Source organism: Alnus glutinosa, chromosome 1 (genome assembly GCF_958979055.1).
Source record: "Alnus glutinosa chromosome 1, dhAlnGlut1.1, whole genome shotgun sequence".
NCBI classification, from domain to species: Eukaryota; Viridiplantae; Streptophyta; class Magnoliopsida; order Fagales; family Betulaceae; genus Alnus; species Alnus glutinosa.
In genome coordinates this window covers 16,130,573-16,150,735 of record NC_084886.1, presented here as the reverse complement: position 1 = coordinate 16,150,735, position 20,163 = coordinate 16,130,573, and the positions used below count along the sequence as shown (strand labels likewise).

At 40.1% G+C, this 20,163-nt stretch overlaps 1 protein-coding gene and 1 non-coding gene across 2 annotated transcripts in view; both read left to right on the top strand.

The window, feature by feature from the left end:
- The window catches only part of LOC133874606 (alpha-mannosidase I MNS4), a 30,937-nt gene that overhangs the window by 8,009 nt on the left and 2,765 nt on the right, over window positions 1–20,163 (top strand). The window contains exons 8-14 of the mRNA XM_062312469.1: window positions 932–1,041; window positions 14,530–14,580; window positions 16,910–16,998; window positions 17,146–17,227; window positions 17,331–17,444; window positions 19,151–19,230; window positions 19,937–20,072. Coding sequence (XP_062168453.1) covers window positions 932–1,041; window positions 14,530–14,580; window positions 16,910–16,998; window positions 17,146–17,227; window positions 17,331–17,444; window positions 19,151–19,230; window positions 19,937–20,072 — 662 coding nt within the window. The remainder of the gene's footprint in view (window positions 1–931; window positions 1,042–14,529; window positions 14,581–16,909; window positions 16,999–17,145; window positions 17,228–17,330; window positions 17,445–19,150; window positions 19,231–19,936; window positions 20,073–20,163) is intronic.
- On the top strand, window positions 5,103–5,203 carry LOC133858973 (U6 spliceosomal RNA). Its single transcript, XR_009898643.1, has one exon. It is a non-coding gene; the product is annotated as a U6 spliceosomal RNA (small nuclear RNA).

The following is a 20,163-nucleotide window of genomic DNA, read 5'->3' as shown; positions in this document are numbered from 1 at the left end:
TGCCACCATGACAGCCTTGTCACAGCTGTGACATGAGTGTGGCAGTTAGTAGTTCATGGGGCAATGTGTAGTTCATGTGACAGTTATAATTAACCCTTTGTAAAAATCTTTTTCTCTTCCAAGCTTCAGACATTTGTTTGTTTGTTTATTTTTTTATTTTTATAAGTAATAAACCAATCTCATTGAAAGAAAAAGGTGCCCCTAAGTATACAAAAAGTATACAAAAGAAATAACCTAACTAGAAAGGGCAAAACGAAAAAGAAAGTCACTAAAATGAGGAAACAGCCATGGCCAAGCAATTTTTAACTGAGATGAGTCAGTGACCCCTTTAATTTTGAACAGAATTTATATATAAGAAGCGCAATAACAAACTGACTCAAGACAAATATTATCTGTTGCTCGTTGTTGCTGTTGATTTCTAGTAAGTGTTTATATGCTTGGAGCTTACCCCAGTAATTTTTTATTTTTTATTTTATTAGTAAAGAAAGAACTACACGAGTAACCGCGTCAGGTAGGGGTCGAACCTACGATTTGGGGCTTGCCCCCAGTTATTTACTATAATTCTTATATCTCCTTGCTTGCCCTGGTTGTCGTGCACCTTCTGCAACATCTCTTACAAGTTATTGTGCTACCATATTAATGATGGTCTGTCAAGTGGGTGTTTGTTAACTTTTAACCTTTTTGACTACACATTTTGTAACATAGCAAGTTATAAAAAAACCGGTTTTATCCTCTTATTTTTGGCTTCACAGACTAGAATCTCAAAGTAGGGTCTTGTATATGACTGACCTTCTTACTACCCTTCTCCTATTACTTTATTCTTTTGCTTTTGCTTTTTCTTTCCCATTTTCCTTTTCTTTTCTGTGGGTAAAGGGATGGGATTCACTGTCAAATGCATGTTGACATATGGCCCAACTTCACTGAAATGCAGTTTTTGAACAAGTTACCAAGAATGCAGTTCGTGGACTTTGGGCACGTCGTTCAAAGCTGAATTTAGTTGGTGCTCATATCAACGTTTTTACAGGTGAATGGACACAAAAGGTAACATTCTATTTAACTTGATTTCATCACGAGGGCCATGCTAATTTGAGTTATCTGTATCTATTGTCTAATATCTAATCTCTTCCTTCTCTTTTTTTTTGGATGACATCATAATGTCAATACTTTCTTCTTTTGGATAAGTGAACAGAAAGTAAGCTTTACGTCTGCAATGCTTAGTGTCTCAATTCTTTGCACAGCTTATGAGGGTCCTTTACACCAATGATAATCCTTTTGAGTTGTCTTTGCCCTTTTTTTCTTCATTCAATAGATCTTCTTGAGTTAGTTGTAATCCTTTAGTTGAGGTGTAAATAAGATAAGGTAGATAATTACATTTAACTTTGTATCCTCTCTCTCTTCCATGTATGAAGAAGCCTTTGGGATGAGCAATGTTAACTGCTTTGCACATGTAATTTTCACCTAATGTTGTTGGAATTCTTTGGTTTTTCTTTTTCTGATAAGTAATTCAATCTTATTAGAAAAGCACAGAGAGACGCAACCCTAGTATATAACAAGTATGCAAGAGAACCCCTTAATTAGGTGAAAAAAGATGAACAAAAGTTCAAAAAAAAAAGAAAAAAAAGAAAAAAGAAAACTAGAACAAAAAAAAGTTATGATGTGTTGCTATCCAAGTGTATAAAGCGTTGAACATAATCTTTTCAGCTCTACCACTAAAGTCTATATCTTCAAAGCGTCGTGCATTCCGCTCTCTCTAAATGCACCACATTAAACACAACAGAGCCAATCTCCAAACTTCCAAAATGTTACCACGCCCCACCTGACATCCCCAACTCACCAACAACTCTCTCACCCTTATAGGCATAACCCAATCAACACCAAACAGATTGAAAAGTGAGCACCATAAAACTCTTGCTACTTTAAAATGAAGAAGAAGGTGATCAATGGATTGCTCACACTCTTCTTGCACATACAAAACCAATCCATTACCATAATATTCATCTTTCTCAAGTTATCCAAAGTCAATATTTCCCTAATGCTGCCATCCACACAAAAAACGACACTCTTGAAGGAGCCTTAACTCTCCAAATACTATTTCAAGGAAAAAGGGAGCTAGTAGGTATGATTAACACATGATTTATGACTTCACCTCAAACTTCCGCTTTTTGGAAGGGCTCCAACATATTCTATCCACATCTCCTTGCCTTATTCTGAGAGAATACAACATATCAAAGAAAGAAAAGACCACATCCACCCTCCAATCCTTTAGGGGTCTAGTAAAAATTATACTCCATTGAATATTCCCATCTCGGAACTGCATATGATTCACCATTCATGCATCCTTAGTACTTGCAATACCGAATAAGTTTGGATAAGATATCAATGGTTGATCCCCACATCATAAATAATGCCAAAAACTGACATTTGATCCATCACCCACCTCATATCTAACAAATTTTGAAAATGTTTTTTTTTTTATAAGTAACAAATTTTGAAAATGTTTCCCACCCTCATATTTTTCCATACTTCCACTCCAAATGGCTCTGTTGCCTACTTAGAACACCAATCTTCCCTTAAACTATCATATTTAGTACCTATCACCAATCTCTACAAAGCCTCTCTCTCCGTAGCATAACGTGACATACATTTTCCTAATAGAGCTTGATTAAATTGAATCAGGTGTCTAACCCCCAAACTACTTGACTTCAGCAGAGTATAAATTCTCGACTAGTTCACTAAATAGAACTTAAACTCTTCCCCAATTCCACTTAATAAAAAAATCCCTCTGAAGTTTCACAAGCCTATTAGCCACACTCGTTGGAATAGGGAAAAGAGACAAATAATAAGTAAGCAAATTGGAAAGAGTATTCTATATCAAAGTCCATCTACTTCCCTTAGATAAATAAAGTCTTTTCCATCCAGCCAACCGACATTGCATTTTTTCAATTATGCTATTCCAAATAGATGTATCTTTGTAAGAAGCACCCAGTGGCAAACCCAAGTGCTTCATCGGTAAAGGAGACACTCTACAACCAAGAATACGGGCCAACCCTTCTACTTCTCCCACATCACCAACAAGAACTATCTCTGATTTTACCAAATTAATCTTCAATCCTGATACAACTTCAAAACATAAGAAAAGACATCATAAATGTTGTAGTTGTTTGGAATTTGCCTTACAAAAAATCAAAATTTTTTTTGATAAGTAAGAAGAAAATTTTATTAGAAAAGCGAAAAACGCAATCAAGTATACAGGGGGTATACAAGAGAGACAATTAAGAAGAAGAAGAAGAAAGCAATACAAGGAAATCGTTATAACTAATCTCTAGAGGTGCTAAATACGCAGCCGTCCAGGAGTACAAAGAATGAAGAAAAAAGGAAATGAGCTCCTCTATGGTTCTTTCTCTGTCCTCAAACTGTCTATCGTTGCGTTCCGTCCACAAGCACCACATAAGACAACAAGGAGCCATCTTCCACACGACCGCACTACGGGACCGTCCCCCCGACCACCAACATGCAAATAAGTCTAACACCCGAGAAGGCATCACCCAATACAGACCGAACCGGCTAAGGATGACATACCAAAGAGCGCGTGCAACCTCGCAATGAAGAAGAAGATGATCCACAGTCTCCCCGGTCATTTTACACATGCAGCATCTATCAATCACAATGACACGCTTCTTCCTGAGGTTGTCCAAGGTGAGGATTTTCCCTAACGCTGCCGTCCAAGCGAAGAAGGCCACTTTCAATGGGGCCTTGGTCCGCCAAATACTTTTCCAGGGGAAAAAAGAAGCTTCTTTGCAGGCTAGAGCCTTATAGAATGATCTAACATCAAAAAGCCCTTTGCGAGAGGGGGTCCACCAAAGCCTGTCCCCCCCATCTTGAGCCACCTTGGATGAATACAGTAAGGAGAAAAAGGAAGCCATAACGTCCACCTCCCAATCGTGAACATCACGGAAAAATCTGACCTCCCACTGATAGGTGCCACTTACCACTACCAAATGGTCTTCTACCAAAGAATCCTTGACACAAGCTATATCATATAGAACTGGAAAGGCTTCCTTGAGGGACATCTCTCCACACCAAACATCATCCCAAAAACGAATCCTCGACCCATTGCCCAAGATAAGTCTGGTATATCTACAAAACAAGCTCCACCCCTTCCTAATGTTCTTCCAACTCCCCACACCGTGAGACCCAAGGGGAATTAAGGAACACCAACCAGCCCTAGTAGAGCCATACTTCGCATCCACCACGGATTTCCACAGAGCTTCACTCTCATAAGCATAACGCCACAACCACTTCCCTAACAGCGCCTTGTTGAAAATTCTCAAGTTTCTAATGCCCAAACCACCTTCTGAAATAGGAAGACAAACCTTAAAAAATCAAAATATCATCTACAAACAGTAAATAAGACCTAACAACTCTTCATTATTTCTCAACCCCACAGAAAACCTAGAAAAAAAAATCCCCTATCCACTGTAGTAGTCATCATCCTATTCAACGCCTCCATAACCACCGCAAACAATAGTGGTGATACCGGATCCTTTTGTCTCAATCTACGAGAGCTACTAAAAAATCCAGACGGTGAACCATTAATAAGAATGGAAAACCGCACCGTAGTAATACAATGTGCTATCCAATCCTCCTTTTCTCTCCAAATCCACATTTCTTCAGCAAATATAATAGGACAAAGGTCTTTAATATCCACATCACCGGCCTTCTTGGGATAAGAGAGACAAATGTTGAGTTAAAACTCTTCTCAAACTTCCCTCTACTATGAAACTCCTCAAAAATTGCCAAGATTTCCTCTTTCATTTCCTCCTCAAAATCTCTTTCCAACTAATTTCTCTCATCCGCATCAATGGAAAGGAACGAAACCATCCAATTTTGGTCGCCAACTAAATTGTTCAAAATAACAATCGATTGTAGAATTGCGCTATATGCTTCCTTATTTCTGTAGAGTTAGAAGACATGGACCTGTTGATATCTAAAGAATCCACACAGTTATTTCTTTGATGAGAATATGCCACTGGACGAAAAAAAAAATCTAGAGTGTTTTTATCCCCCTCTCTCAACAACATGGCCCTTGATTTTTGCCTCCAGTCCTTCGGGACATCTGATAAAATTGGAACGATACAGAGAAGATTAGCATGGCCCCTGTGCAAGGATGACACGCATAACTCGAGAAATGATCCAAATTTTTTTACTTATCAAAAAAAATTTCTGCCTCCAACTCACTTCTTCAAGAAGGATAATTCTCACCAATTCCTTAGACATATCTTCCTTCCTCAACCCTTCACCCCCAATCAAAACTCGGCCCTGTGCAATAAAATCCAGCTCCCGAATACCATCCATAAGATCCTTCTTTTTCTTCCCACATTATCGAAAACCTCATTCCATTTCTTCATATATGCTCTCAATGCTTTCAATTTACATGCCAGTATAAAACTAGATGATCCTTGAAAACTATAGGACATCCACCTGTAAACTAAATACAGAATTAGGGTAAAAGCTTTAGGCGCTGAATAATGTTTATTGATATTGATGCAGTATATATAGAGTTACAGGCTGCCATGTATATATGGCATATTATACAGTAGTTATTCTATTCTATAATTACAAGGGTTTAAATAAGGAATAAGTATCATGTCCTCATAGGCAATATAGCCGTTGGCTGAGGTGGAGTTAATGAGAGATATGGAGGAGATAATTGGTTGTCTAATTTAGGAAATCTTCCTAACGGCTCTAGGGTTTGTTTGTGAGCTGTAGTAGCGGCTAGGGTTTCTGTAGAGGGTTCGGCGACTAGGGTTGTATCCTTAACACCCCCCCGCAAACTGATGGGAGGAACGACCGGAAGTTTGGTACGCAAGCAGCAGAACCGATCAGCATTGAGGCCTTTGGTGAAGATGTCAGCTACTTGATCAAGTGTGGGGATGTATCGAAGTTGGATGTCTCGGTTGGTTACTTTTTCCCGTATGAAATGGATGTCAACTTCAATATGTTTGGTGCGGGCGTGGGAAACCGGATTGGAGGCTAAGGATAGTGCTCCGGAATTGTCACACCAAAGAGTTGGTGGAGACGGAAGTGAAACCTGCAGTTCTCGGAATAGCATACGGAGCCAGTAAAGGTCTGAGGTGGCAAGGGCCATTGCACGGTATTCGGCCTCTGTGTTGGATCGGGAGACGATGTGTTGCTTTTTGGCGGACCATGAGATGAGGTTGGAGCCGAGGAAGATGCCAAAGCCAGTGGTTGAGCGGCGGTCGTCAGGGTTACCAGCCCAGTCAGAGTCACAGAATCCGGTTAGGTGGAGGGAGCCTGGGGTGTAGTGAAGGCCGAAATCAATGGTGCCTTTGAGATACCGAAGCACCCTTTTAGCTGCAGTCCAGTGAGTGGATGTGGGGCTGTGCATATGCTGGCACAGTTGGTTGACAGAGTAGGCGATGTCTGGACGAGTGAGGGTGGCATATTGGAGAGCTCCAACGATTTGGCGATATTCAGAAGGATTGGGAAGGGCATCTCCATCAAACTTGGACATTTTGGAGCCGGATGTGCAGGGGGTGCGATAAGGCTTGGAGTCAAGCATGCTGGCACGGATGAGAACGTCCTGGATGTATTTGGATTGCCGTAGGTGTAACCCAGAGGAGTCGCGGGTAGTCTGGATTCCAAGGAAGTAGGAGAGTGAGCCGAGATCTTTGATAGCAAAGGCAGCTTTGAGCTTGGTGATGATGGACTGAATGGTGACCGGATTGTTACCTGTAATAATAATATCATCCACATACACTAAAAGGAAAATGTGAGAACTGTTAGAGTGATATAAAAATAGGGAAGGATCGACTTGTGAGCTAGAGAAACCAAGATCGAGTAAAGTTTGAGAGAGACGGGTGAACCAGGCCCGAGGAGCCTGTTTAAGGCCATATAAAGCCTTGCGCAATTTGCATACATGATGGGGGAAGGCAGGGTCCACAAAACCTTGTGGTTGCTCCATGTACACATCTTCATCAAGTAATCCATGGAGGAAGGCGTTGGAGACATCGAGCTGTTTGAGGGTCCAGTTGAAGGTAATGGCTAAGACTAAGAGTAGACGAATGGTGGCGGGTTTAATGACGGGACTGAAGGTGTCATGATAATCAATACCGCAAAGTTGGTCAAAGCCTTTGGCGACGAGGCGAGCTTTGTAGCGTTCGACAGTGCCGTCCGGATTCTGTTTAATTTTAAACACCCATTTGTTGCGAACAACATTTTGGTGCAAAGGACGAGGACATAAGGACCAAGTGTCATTGTGTAAGAGAGCTTGAAATTCAGTAGTCATAGCAGTAGCCCATTCGGGTTTAGAGGCTGCCTGCTTATATGAAGATGGTGCGGGTGGAAGAATGACAGATGTGAGTGTAACGAAGGGGTGTCTGCTGAGGAAGGAGGTGAAGCCAGGGAATGATCTGGGTTTGGAGGAGCCAGTAAGGGAACGAGTGACGGGACGGTTACTTGGAACGAGAAGGGGAGCAGGGTTAGGGGAGGGAATGGAGACAGGGCTGGGTTGAATAGGGGAGAGAGGGTTGGGAGGGGCGGGTAGGGAAGGAGGGATAGGGGGAGAGATGGGGGATGATGGAGTGGAGTCAAGGGTTGGGGAATGAGTGGAGGGGGAAATGGGAGGTTGTGAGGAAGGAGTTGAGGGCAGGTGGGTGGATAGTTGGGCAGGTTGAAAGAGGATCGGAGTTGCTGGAGGTGTAGTGATTGTGCAGGAACCGGATGGGAGAGTTGAACTCTTAGAGGGGAATTTTGATTCATCGAACACAACATTGCGGGAGAGGTATACTTTTTGGGATTGGGGTTCAAGGCAACGGTAGCCGCGTTGGTTGGCTCCATAGCCAAGGAAGATGCAAGGTTTGCTTCGATAAGTAAGTTTGTGGGAGGCATACGGGCGAAGGAGTGGATAACATAGGCATCCAAAGCTTCGGAGAAGTGTGTAATCGGGTTCCTTCTTGAAAAGAGTGGAGAAGGGAGACTGGTTTTGAAGGACTGTGGTGGGTAGTCTGTTAATAAGGAAGACTGAAGTGAGGAAAGAATCGACCCAGTACTTGGCAGGGAGACCGGACTGGGCAAGGAGAGTTAAACCAGTTTCGACGATGTGGCGGTGCTTTCTCTCAGCAACGCCATTCTGTTGAGATGTGTGGGGGCATGTGAGGCGATGAAAAATGCCATTGTTACTTAGAAATTGTTTGAAGGCAGTGGAGGTGTATTCTCCACCATTATCGGATTGAAAATACTTAATTTTGGTGTCAAATAAATTTTCAACAAGCAATTTGAATTTGATAAAACAAGTAAGAACATCACTTTTATTAAGTAAGGGGTACAACCATGAAAAACGACTGAATTCATCAACAAAAATGACGTAAAACTTGCATCCACTCAAAGAAGGAACTGGGGAGGTCCAAACATCCGAGTGAATGACTTCTAAAGGTTGAGTAGACCCCCTGGTGGCTGCTGAATAAGGTAACTGCTTGGACTTGCCAAGTTGGCAGGACTCGCACACTGAGGGGGTACTGACTGGACCAAGGAGAGGAAGATGATGATGACGAAGGAGATACTGAAAAACTGAAGTAGAGGGATGGCCCAACCGTTGGTGCCAAACCATGTCATTGGTTTTGACACCAAGGAAGGCAGTGAACCCACTGCATTTATTGGAGGAGTGATGATTCAAAGGAATGGGGTAGAGCCCATTTTCACTGGGACCGTGGAGTAGAATTGTTCCTGTCAAGTTGTCCTTCACAGTAAAGTCAACATCAGTAAGAGCAAACCAACATTTATTATCTTTGCAAAATTTATTAATAGATAGTAAGTTGGCTGAAGCAGTAGGGCAGTGTAAGATATTTTTAAGGAGAAAATTGTGAGAAGTAGATGTAGGGGAATTAACTAAGGAAGAACCAATGTTTTGAATATGCAAACCTGCGCCATTTCCTACACCAACAGTGTCGGATCCATCAAAGGGCTGAGCATTGGTGAGATTGGAGGATTCTGCAGTGACGTGCGTGTTGGCTCCAGAGTCGGCTAGCCAGTCTTGAGTGACAAATTCTTCATTGGCTTGTGCTGTCATGGCAGCGAGCTGCACTGGGGGATGGCGCCCTTGGTATGCATAATCCATGCGATGGTAGCAATCCAACGCACGGTGGCTTGTTCTTCCACATATCTGGCAGGGGGAGTATTGGCGTGGAGAGGAAGAGGATACGGGAATAGGATTCTCAGTAGTAGGACGAGGTGGAGGAGGAGGGGGTTGATATCTGGGAGAAAAGGGAGGATTGTGTCGAGGGGAGAATGGAGGATGGGAGAAACGATTATGGGGTGAAGAGTGACGATATTGACCAGATGGTTTGGGAAATTGAGTTTTTCTGAGGCTCGGATTGTTGCTGTAGGATGGTTTGGAGCGGTGTGCATGGAGTGCAAAGGATCCAGTTTCAGGGGTTAAGGCTTGTTGTTGATTCTGGAGTAGTATTTCATGGCTTAGCAACTCGGATTGAAAGTCATGGAATGTGGTTTCTCGATCACGTAGGGAGAAGGCAGTAACAAAAGGGTTAAAAGTAGGGTTGATACCGTTAATAATGTAGGAAATAAGATCATCATCGTCGACGGGTTTACCGACAGCGGAAAGTTCATCAGCCCACGACTTGGCTTGATTGAGATATTCGGTGCACGACTTAGTCCCCTGCTGCAAGCTTTGCAACTGACGCTTGAGATGGGAGATGCGTGATTTAGATTGACCAGCAAACCGTGTGGACAGAGAGGTCCATGCAAGCCTCGATGTGTTCAAACCGTACATCGAGGGCACAAGAGAAGGTGCTAAAGAGCATATGATGAGACTCAGGAGCTGTTGGTCTCGTCTCAGCCATGTAACATAGGCTGGGTTCGGAATCTGAGCGTCACCAGTGGTATTGGCGACGGTTCTGGGCGGACAGGGATCGGTTCCATCGAGTAGGCCTTGGAGATCATAACCACATAGGATTGGTTGAAACTGAGCAACCCAGCCTAGGTAGTTAGGACCTTCCAGTTTGATGCTGCCGAGTTGAGTAACATTGGGCAGAAAATTGGTTTCAGCAGTATTTGTGTTGGCCATGGGAAAGCGTTGGCTATTGGTAGGCTCTGATACCATGTAAACTAAATACAGAATTAGGGTAAAAGCTTTAGGCGCTGAATAATGTTTATTGATATTGATGCAGTATATATAGAGTTACAGGCTGCCATGTATATATGGCATATTATACAGTAGTTATTCTATTCTATAATTACAAGGGTTTAAATAAGGAATAAGTATCATGTCCTCATAGGCAATATAGCCGTTGGCTGAGGTGGAGTTAATGAGAGATATGGAGGAGATAATTGGTTGTCTAATTTAGGAAATCTTCCTAACGGCTCTAGGGTTTGTTTGTGAGCTGTAGTAGCGGCTAGGGTTTCTGTAGAGGGTTCGGCGACTAGGGTTGTATCCTTAACACCACCATGTTTTCATTTGCTTCACAAAGCCCTCTGATTTCAGTCACATATTTTCAAACTTAAAATACCTACTACATTCACCCGACATACCACAATCCAACATCAATGGAAAATGATCTGACATGATTCTAGGAAGTCTCATCTGAGACATTAGGAAAATGTTCTTTCTATTCCAGAGATAGGAGAAAACTATCAATTCTAAACTAAGCTTGCAAGTCACGATTATTAGACCTAGTAAAATTCTCACCTACAAGAGGGATGTCCATGATGCCCTGCTCAAAAATAATATCCGAAAAATCCACCATAGCTGGTGATTGTCTGGAGTTACCTGATCTTTCACTCGAAAAACGAACAACATTAAAATCACCTCCAATACACCACAACAATTCCCACCAACTCATAAGACCGATCAATTCATCCCAAAGATATTTCCTTTCTACATCATCATTTGGACCATTCACCCCCGTAGACTGCCAAACAAAATTATCAATGACATTCCTAAAAGAACATGCTACTGAAAAATTTCCCACGCAATCCTCAATGTTCTCCCCCACCTGCCTATCCCATATTTAACAAAATCCTACCTGAAGCCACTCTCGACCCCAAATATGTCCAATTCACATGGTAACCCCATAAACTATGAATTACCTCCCTAAAAAGTTACTTCGATTTGGTCCCCTTCCAATCTTTGAGAAGACCTGTAATCCTTAACAATTTATCATTTTCATTCAGCCCCTTTACATTCCCTACTACTATCTTAGGTTTCATAAGGAACAATTAGAATCCCTCCCCTTTCCTTTCCTTCTATTAGAGTGCCCTCCCTTCATGTCATAATTAACTAAACAAAACAATCTCTTTAACTTACGGTTGCCTTTATTCCCTAGCTTAAAACTTAAATCTAAAGCATTTACCGCATTGTTCTGATGTCTACTTACTTCGATTCGCAGAAAACAACGCCAAAGTTTGATCCTCAAAACCATCACACGACAACCCTACTACATGAAAAGAAATTCTAAACTCTTTCAACCACCCAATCTGGGGACACCAAAAGTGGCACTCCCTGTTCGTCAACCACATCAAGCGGATGGACTAATAATGGTTCACTTTCCTTAACCTCCTCTCCAAGGACATTCACCACTGCCAAAGACGGATTATTCATATCCCCACACAAGGCAAACACGCCATTATTCAACTCATCTCCATTCGACTCATATGCTTGCACCTCCTTTTAAGATCCAACCCTCTATTCTTCCTTCCCTCAACTCATTCTCCAAAGGTACCAGGGAGGTTCCAAGGCTGGTACCAATTCAACAAAGGTTCTCCCCCTTCTCCACCATATAACACCCCGATACACAAACTGTTCTCTCACCCTAACGTTTTCAATGAAAAAGGAGTCTTCCTTCTGGCCTGAAGAATTTCCTGAATACATCACCACTTTCAAACACCCATTCCTCCACAACCTTGACTCTCTCCTTTACTAATCCCTGACCCGTCCTCATATTCAACATCCGAAGAAATTTCTTTAAGAAAATACCCACTCACCTGTCTTCTTACCCCCTCATTCCCAGCACCCTTTCTTTCTTCGGCCTTGTCTGTACTAACCCGAGATTATCCCACAGCTTCTACCATCTTCCTCTAAGCTGTAACCACCCTTATCGGAGCACCGATTCTTTCTTTAACCTTGTCTGAACAAGACCCAAGTGTTTCGGTAGCTTCTGTCATTTTTTCTAAGCATTAATCACCCTTGTCGATGTACCCTACTTTCTTCTAAATTGTTTGAACAAAGCCTAGAAGTATCAGCTAATTCTGCCACCTTTGTTTGCACACTCATCATCCTAACTCCATCATCGCATCCCTCCTGAACTCTTGAGCTCAGCTCAACATGTCTTGGTTCAACCTAAGTAGCTTCCTTCGTACCAAACTTCCTCGACCCAAAGACTGAACCTGCCAAATCTTCCTTCACCCTCCAAATATAGTTTCCTTCGATTACTTGTAAAAAAAAAAAGGTTTTCTTTTGGTTTGATCCGCCGTTGATAAACAACCTCCCTTTTCCTAACCGGCCCTTCACCATTCTTCGACAAACTCTGGTTTTCTGCGCTGGCATTGGTGTTGGACTAACCCTTATTCAACCCAATATTAATTTCCTCTTTCCCACTGAATTTTTTTCCCTCTTGCCCATCAGATTTATTAAAGCATAAGCCCATTTCAACCCCTGAATCCCACAAGCTCACATCCTTATGCCCCCTTTCGTTGGACGTAATATCTTGCAGCTTGGACTTGATCTTTATTGCGTTTGTCCCGAACCCAGTTAGAATCTGGCCCACTTCTAGTTTACTTAGCCATCTGTCCACTTCCCTTTTAATGTCCACTTCTCTTGTATACTTCCTGTGGGCTAGGATTGCGCCTCTTTGCGCTTTATTAATGAATTGACATTATTTATAAAAAAAACATATCTTTGACAAAGCTGAAATCAAGGAAATTCTTCTTGGCCATCAAAGGGACGATCACATTATCACCGCCAACTTCACTTTCGGGTAACAACAAAATTTCTTTCTTACCAAAACCATCAATCTTCTTCAATGTTCGAATCCCTTTGAGTGCAAACAATTTTTTGGGGTCAGCCCGCTGTGAAATCAGAGTATTACCTGATCTGTGTGGAAGGGGCATTTTGCACAGGTCCGAGGTTTACCCGACATGGGTGGGTACACGAAGTGGCCCTGCCTTGGAGGGGTTTATCGTCATAAAAAAAAAGAATCTCTAAATTACCCAATCTATCCTTGATCATGCTCCTTCCCTACCAAAGCCACCGCAAACGTCTGTCGACTATTCTCCACCAACTGCGACACTAGCGGAATACCACTATAGGTTTTCTTGTTCCTGCTCCCAGCATTTCCACGAGGCTCGAGACATTTGACCACCTTGCTCATCTATGCAGCACAACCTTCCCATCCTCTTCCTTTTTCTGCAATTTGGAATGACAATGAAGCTTCTCCTCCACCTACTCCATACGTCGATAATTCCAAAAACCTTCCATGACTATTTGCATGCCTCTGTGCAATATATACTATAATTTGAGACCTAAATGACCTGTAAAACTCTCTCAACACAGTACCCCAAACCAATTCCTCCACCGTCGACCTCAACCACATCACACTCGGGTTGCCCATTATCACCGCTCAATAAGTTTCTCTGCTCCTCTCAGCAAAACGAATGCCTCCAATTCCGTCTTCAGATTGAAGCTCGAAGGCTTTTGGTTCGATGTAGAAAAAACCCAAATAGCCCATCGTAAACAACTCAGCAAAATTGAGAAAAACAGAATACTTCCTCGTCAGAACACGTCCTCACGCGCTCTCGCCATGATTTTTTTCTTCTCTTTGGTTATTTCATATGTAGTTTCTGAATTCTTCTCTTTCTTCCCCCCAGCAAAATTGTAGCATTCTCACTTTGGTGTGCAAACATTGTATTGCCTAGAAAATTTCCCAGCCAGTTTCATCTTAAAATGCTTCTAGCAGTGTCCAAATGTAAAACTTAGTTGATTTGGCTGGATTATGATAATCTCAGCCTAATGATACCGGATAGTTGATGTTTTGCTTGAATTGGAGGCTTATGGTGAAGAAGTGGCAAAAATGTTGTATCTAACAATGGAAGACAACATTACCTCAATTTTTCTGTGAATGTGGCATGTACGTCTTTGATTGCATTTCCCAAAGAGCTATTTTGCTACTTTTGTACTGGCCGAGTGAATAAATCTTTTTTCAAAGTAAACAAATGTTTCAATTTGAAGTTTTCTTGAATGGTACATACTTAGCTATAGTTTATAAACATAAAACTCTTTGTACTTAGATATGCAGTGAAGTGTGATGCATCGGAAGGATCCATAATAGTTGATATTTCTTACTGTCTGAGGTCTGTTTGAATAGTTCTTGTAATATCAAACAGCCTGCACACTTGTTTTCCTCCTAAATTAAATCCCATGTTCTTTCTGAAGATCCAATTTTCTCCTCCCACTTTTATGTCATTATGTAAAATTATGTTTCTTTGCTGCCTTTTCAGGATGCTGGAATAGGAACTAGTATTGACTCTTTCTACGAGTATCTTCTAAAGGTTAGTAAACATGAATTGGAATGCTGAAACCTCCTTGAGCTCTATAATATGAATTTAATAATTTGAAATGAGCTTAGTTCTATAAATTGATGGTTGGTGCCTTCATTATGTCCTGAGGCAAAGTCATAGAAATATAAATCTGTGAGGTAAGAGCGCTAGATACAATATACTTCTGAACTAACTTAGAATTATAACGTGTAAATATCTTTTTTGGAATGTTCTTGTGCTTTGGGGGTTAAGAGGGGAGACTGCAAATATATTTATTGTTGTTGTAAGGTTTCCATGGAAAGAAAATAGTGAAAGAGGAGGCTTAAGTTCTTGCCTTGCCTCTTCATCTCTTAATATATATATATATATATATATATAAACAATGACCAAAATACCCCTTAACAAAACCTTGTCTTCAACTTATGCTTTTAACCCTAATATACACTTCTAGCACTCCCCTTCAAGCTGTAGCGTACATATATATATAAGCCTAGCTTGAAACAAATAAACTCTAACTGCTTTTGACAAAGGATTTTGTAAACATATCAACTAATTGGTCTCCAAACTTTACAAATGGTGTAGATATCTCTCCATTGAGTATCTTATCTCTAATAAAATGACAATCAACCTCAATATGCTTGGGGTCCTTTTATGAAAAATTTGGTCAAACGCAATATGTAGAGCAACCTGGTTATGACAAAACAATGGGATAGGAATAGGAGCTGAGGATGCAGTCTCCTGGAGAAAATGTTCTAACCTCGTCAACTCACTGGCAGTATGAGCCATAACCCATTGCCCTCTATTTTGCTTCGGCACTGGACCGTGCCACTACTATCTGCTTCTTACCTTTTCAATTCAAGTGACCAGATTACTGCCTAAGAATGTATAATATTTAGTAGAAGATCGTCTATCTTAGGGAGAACCTACCCAATTTGCATCAGGAAAACCTTCTACCCAGAGATGTCCGTTTGCTCTATACAATATCCCAAGACTAGGAGCTCTCTTCAAATACCGAATAATACAAATAACAGCTTCCCAAACACTAGGAGCCTTCAAGAATTGACTAACAACACTAACTGCATATGACATATCTGGTCTGGTAATAGTAAGGTAATTCAACTTTCCAATTAGACGGCGATACTTGCTAGGATCTTCAAATAATTCTCCTTCATCCTTGATAATTTCTAACTAGGATCTATTGGAATCTTAGCAAGACGAGCACCCAGAAAACTCGTTTCTTCTGACAAATCAAGAACATACTTTTTTTAAGATAAAATGATACCTGTCCAAGATCTAGCAACTTCAATCCCTAGAAAGTATCGAAGTTATCCCAAATCCTTTGTATGAAACCTATGCTGCAAAAATTGTTTCAATCGAACAATGCCTCCTGAATCATCTCTGGTAATCACGATATCATCTACATATACCACAAGAAGAATATAGCATGTACTAGTATGGTAAGTGAAATACAAAATGATGTGTCTGACATTGTTGGAGACCAAACTCCAATACTGCCTTGGAAAATTTTCCAAATTGTGCCCTCGGTGATTGGTCAAGTACAAAGCCTTTTTTTAACTTATAGACAATACTCCCCCTGAGCAACAAACCCAAGGTGGTTGCTCCATATAGATTTTCTCATGTAAGTCCCAGTGCTAAAAGGCATTTCTGACATCCAAGTGAAACATGGGTCAATCGAGATTAGCAACTGGAGAAATAAGTACACGAACAGAAGAGATTTTGGCAACCGGAGAAATAAGTGCGATGTTGTCAAACCTTAAGCTTTGATACCATGTTGTAAGGTTTGCATGAAAAGAAAATAGTGAAAGAGGAGGCTTATGTTTGTGCCTTTTCTCTCATCTCACAATCCATATATATATTGTAATATTCACTACAATGACCAAAATACACCTGTAACAAAACCCTGTCACCAACTTATTCTTTTAACCCTAACATACTCTTCTAACAATTGCTTATGTTGAGGAAGGATATGTTTGTTTTACAAGAAACCAATTTGTAGTCTCATGAAGGATTAGTGGGAGGTTCAGGGGAGCATTCATAAATAGGTATTCTGCTGAACAGCAAGGATATCAAGTATTGAGATGTGTTTTCTTGCTGGATGTTTGTTTTAGTACTCCTGAAAAGGGTGTATAGTGAGTCGACATGATGGGAGTTTATGGAATCATAGTCCCAATTTCTTATTGATATCTCATGTGCTAGTTAGCAGGGAGATGGAGAAACTATTGTTTTGCAAAAAGCTTTTTTTTTTTTTTTTTTTTTGTGGTGAATTTGGGTTGGTACACTTATTTTCAGTTATTGTTTACCTTTTATAACAACATTTCAGGCTTATTTGTTATTTGGAGACGAAGAGTATTTGTTCATTTTCCAAGAAGCTTACAGGGCTGCTATGCAATATCTGTACAATGATCCTTGGTAAAAGCTTGTGGCTATTATGTGCCACTATGTAAACATACATTTCCTTGCCCTGGTTTTATCATTTATTTATTTTTTCTTTCTATGTTCTCATTGGGATTTAGCTTTATTGAAAGCTTGGTTTCTATTTTTTGCATGTCTGTCCAGGTATGTAGAAGTTAATATGGATTCTGCTGCTATTGTCTGGCCATTGTTTAATAGTTTGCAGGCATTCTGGCCAGGCCTTCAGGTTTGCAGTCCCTTTTTGTTCAATCTTCCATGAAATATGTAGGTGATCCTTGGGTTATTCGATATTTTTCTGATTGTGTACTTTGTATTACTGTTATTGGAAGGTTTTAGCTGGGGACGTCGATCCTGCAATTCGAACGCATAGTGCCTTCTTTAGCGTCTGGAAAAGATATGGTTTCACTCCTGAGGGTTTTAATCTTGCTACACTCAGTGTTCAGGTATCTTAATTATCATTATCTGAACACCAAGACAATTGTTATTCAAACTTATGTTACTTTTATGGCAGTTTACTAGAAGTGTCCTTGTCTCATAATTAAGGATTTGATATATGTACCTAGTTAAAACCCAAATGCCATTTCTTGTGCTAAATTCGTATTCTTGGATCTGTGCATTTCCAGTATGCTTGATTAAATTTTGAACTTTTAAGGGTAAGACTTAGACCTCTGAAGATCTAGGTTTTGTTTGAAGGGTTAGCAGGTTAGAATGTTGTGCACCTTCCCTTCCACCAGCCGAATGGTTTGTCAGGTAACACCAACTTGAATGTGTTCGAGCATCTTGCCTTGTAGACATTCTGGGTAATGTTTCAAATTTCAGGGCACTTTATAGAAACCATTAGGCTGATGACTTTAAAAATCAGCAGTTATTCCCCTTGCGTGCAAATAATTCCTTGGGACCAGCTCGCTATTATCCGATTCGTGTGGAGTGGAAGCTTTACTTGACAGGAGTGGGTACACGAAGTGGCCCTGTCTTGAAGGAGATTCTCATCATAAAAAAAAAAAAATAAAAATAAAAAAAATAAAAAAAATCAGCATTTATATTTTGCTGCTTTCCTCTGTTTCATATTTTTGTTTTTCTTCTTTGATCTTTTTGAATGTTTATTTCTTCGTCTGTAGATGATATATTTGCTTATACAACTAGATTGATAATATTATAAGACTAATGCTTGTGTAATGTTCTCAAAATACAATGAAGTCTTATAGTCACTCTAGAATTAACACTTTCTAGAGTGAACTGAAACACTCAAATTGTACAAAAGAAATTCTTAGGAGACAAGAGAAAAGCTATTTGCTTGTGTATATATGCATATAGCCAAATGATCATATTTTTATAGTGATTTTGGATACATCCAATGGTCCAAAATCATTTGATCCAATGGTCACAAATTGTAAGCACTAAATCCAACTTAATGGACACCTTCAAGAGCATATTAATCTCTCTTGTAACCACAAAATCCTTAAATAACATGTTAATCTTTTTCAAAATTTGAAAGATGTAAAATAGGGCTAAGTTTTTGGAAGAGACCAAAGGTTTCTTTTACCTGTAAAATAGTAGCAATCACCAAGCAGTTCATGTGAGAAGCCAAAGATTTCGATCGAGCCCGTTGTGTTGCCATTTTGGGAAATTGTTTGGAGACAAGAATTGGCATCATTTGCTTTTTTGATGAGCAGAGATCCCTGTTCCAATGGTCGCACAGGCAGGGGAGTGCAACAGCAGATCCCTGTCTGGTGCCTTTTCCCACAGTGAGCACACTTTTTTTTTTTTTTTTTTTTTTTGGAATTTTAAAAAGAAAATTAGGTTAGAACAATTTTTTCTATTAGTCTCGTCATGGTTTTTTTAACATGGGAGACAATTTTTTTTTTTTAATTGTATATATTGCTTACATGTTTAAAAGACACATGACAATTTTATATACAGAGTTGAAAAAATTATTTCAGTCCAGTTTGAAATAAATTTTTGTCATTTTTATCATATTTTCAACTTGTTATGGCTGGGTTCGCGCCCATAGTATTTTTGTTTTTCTTCTTTGATCTTTTTGAATGTTGATTTCTTCGTCTGTAGATGATATATTTGCTTATACAACTAGATTGATAATATTATAAGACTAATGCTTGTGTAATGTTTTATTTCTACATTTGTTTTTCAGTATGGGCAAAATAGCTACCCACTGCGTCCAGAGTTAATAGAGAGCACGTATTGGCTTTACAAAGCTACCAGAGATCCCAGGTTTGCTCTGACCCACATAAATTTTCTGTCTGACTTTTTAATCTTCGCAGCTCAACCCAACTTAATTAAGCCTTATCCTAATTAAATTAGAGTTGACTTATGGAGTCTTCCTTTCTCCTTTCTTGGTACCTTTTTTTTAAAAAATAAAATAAATAAATAAAATTCACCAACTAAGTAGAGGGGTGGTTTTATGATATCTTTTTTGTTTGTTTGTGTCTGTATGCATGTGTGTTTCCCTTGTGCTAAATAACCTGGACAGTTTTAAAAGCTAAAGAGAAAAGAATATTAAATTGAAGAAGAATTCTTTTACATCTTGAATTGGTTTCAAGATGATATCATAAAAAGTAAGAGTATAACTTTGCATTGATTAATTGATAGGAAAGAGGACGAAGAAGCCATTACCGTATTTCAGTTGCTGGAAAAGGTTGAACGATTGAACTTCTGGAACTGCAAATCAGTTTTCAGACCCTTTATTTTAGAAGCAATTAGAGTGTGAAATATTGTTACATTGTGGTAGAATTCTTTTTTTTTTTTTTTCCCTCTAATTGTTCTAAATCATTATCTTGGATGTTATGAGAGATACGTTCCAAAACATAGATCACTGGGAAATTAGTGTTCCTGGTAAGTGGCGTTCAACAATTCTGCTCTTGTGGATGCACTTTCAGTTCTTTGCAACTGAGACATTGTTTATGGTGTTCCTTTGTAGATATCTTGATGCTGGTCGGGACATGGTTGTCAGCTTGCAGTATGGGGCCCGATGCCCTTGTGGATACTGTCATATATCTGATGTAGAGTTACACACACAGGAAGATCACATGGAGAGCTTTTTCCTAGCCGAGACTGTAAGGACCAATTTTACATGAGTTCTCTTTTGGTCTGGTATCTTCAGAAGATCATAATTGTCAAGTGGATCTGGAAACACTTTCTCCTCTA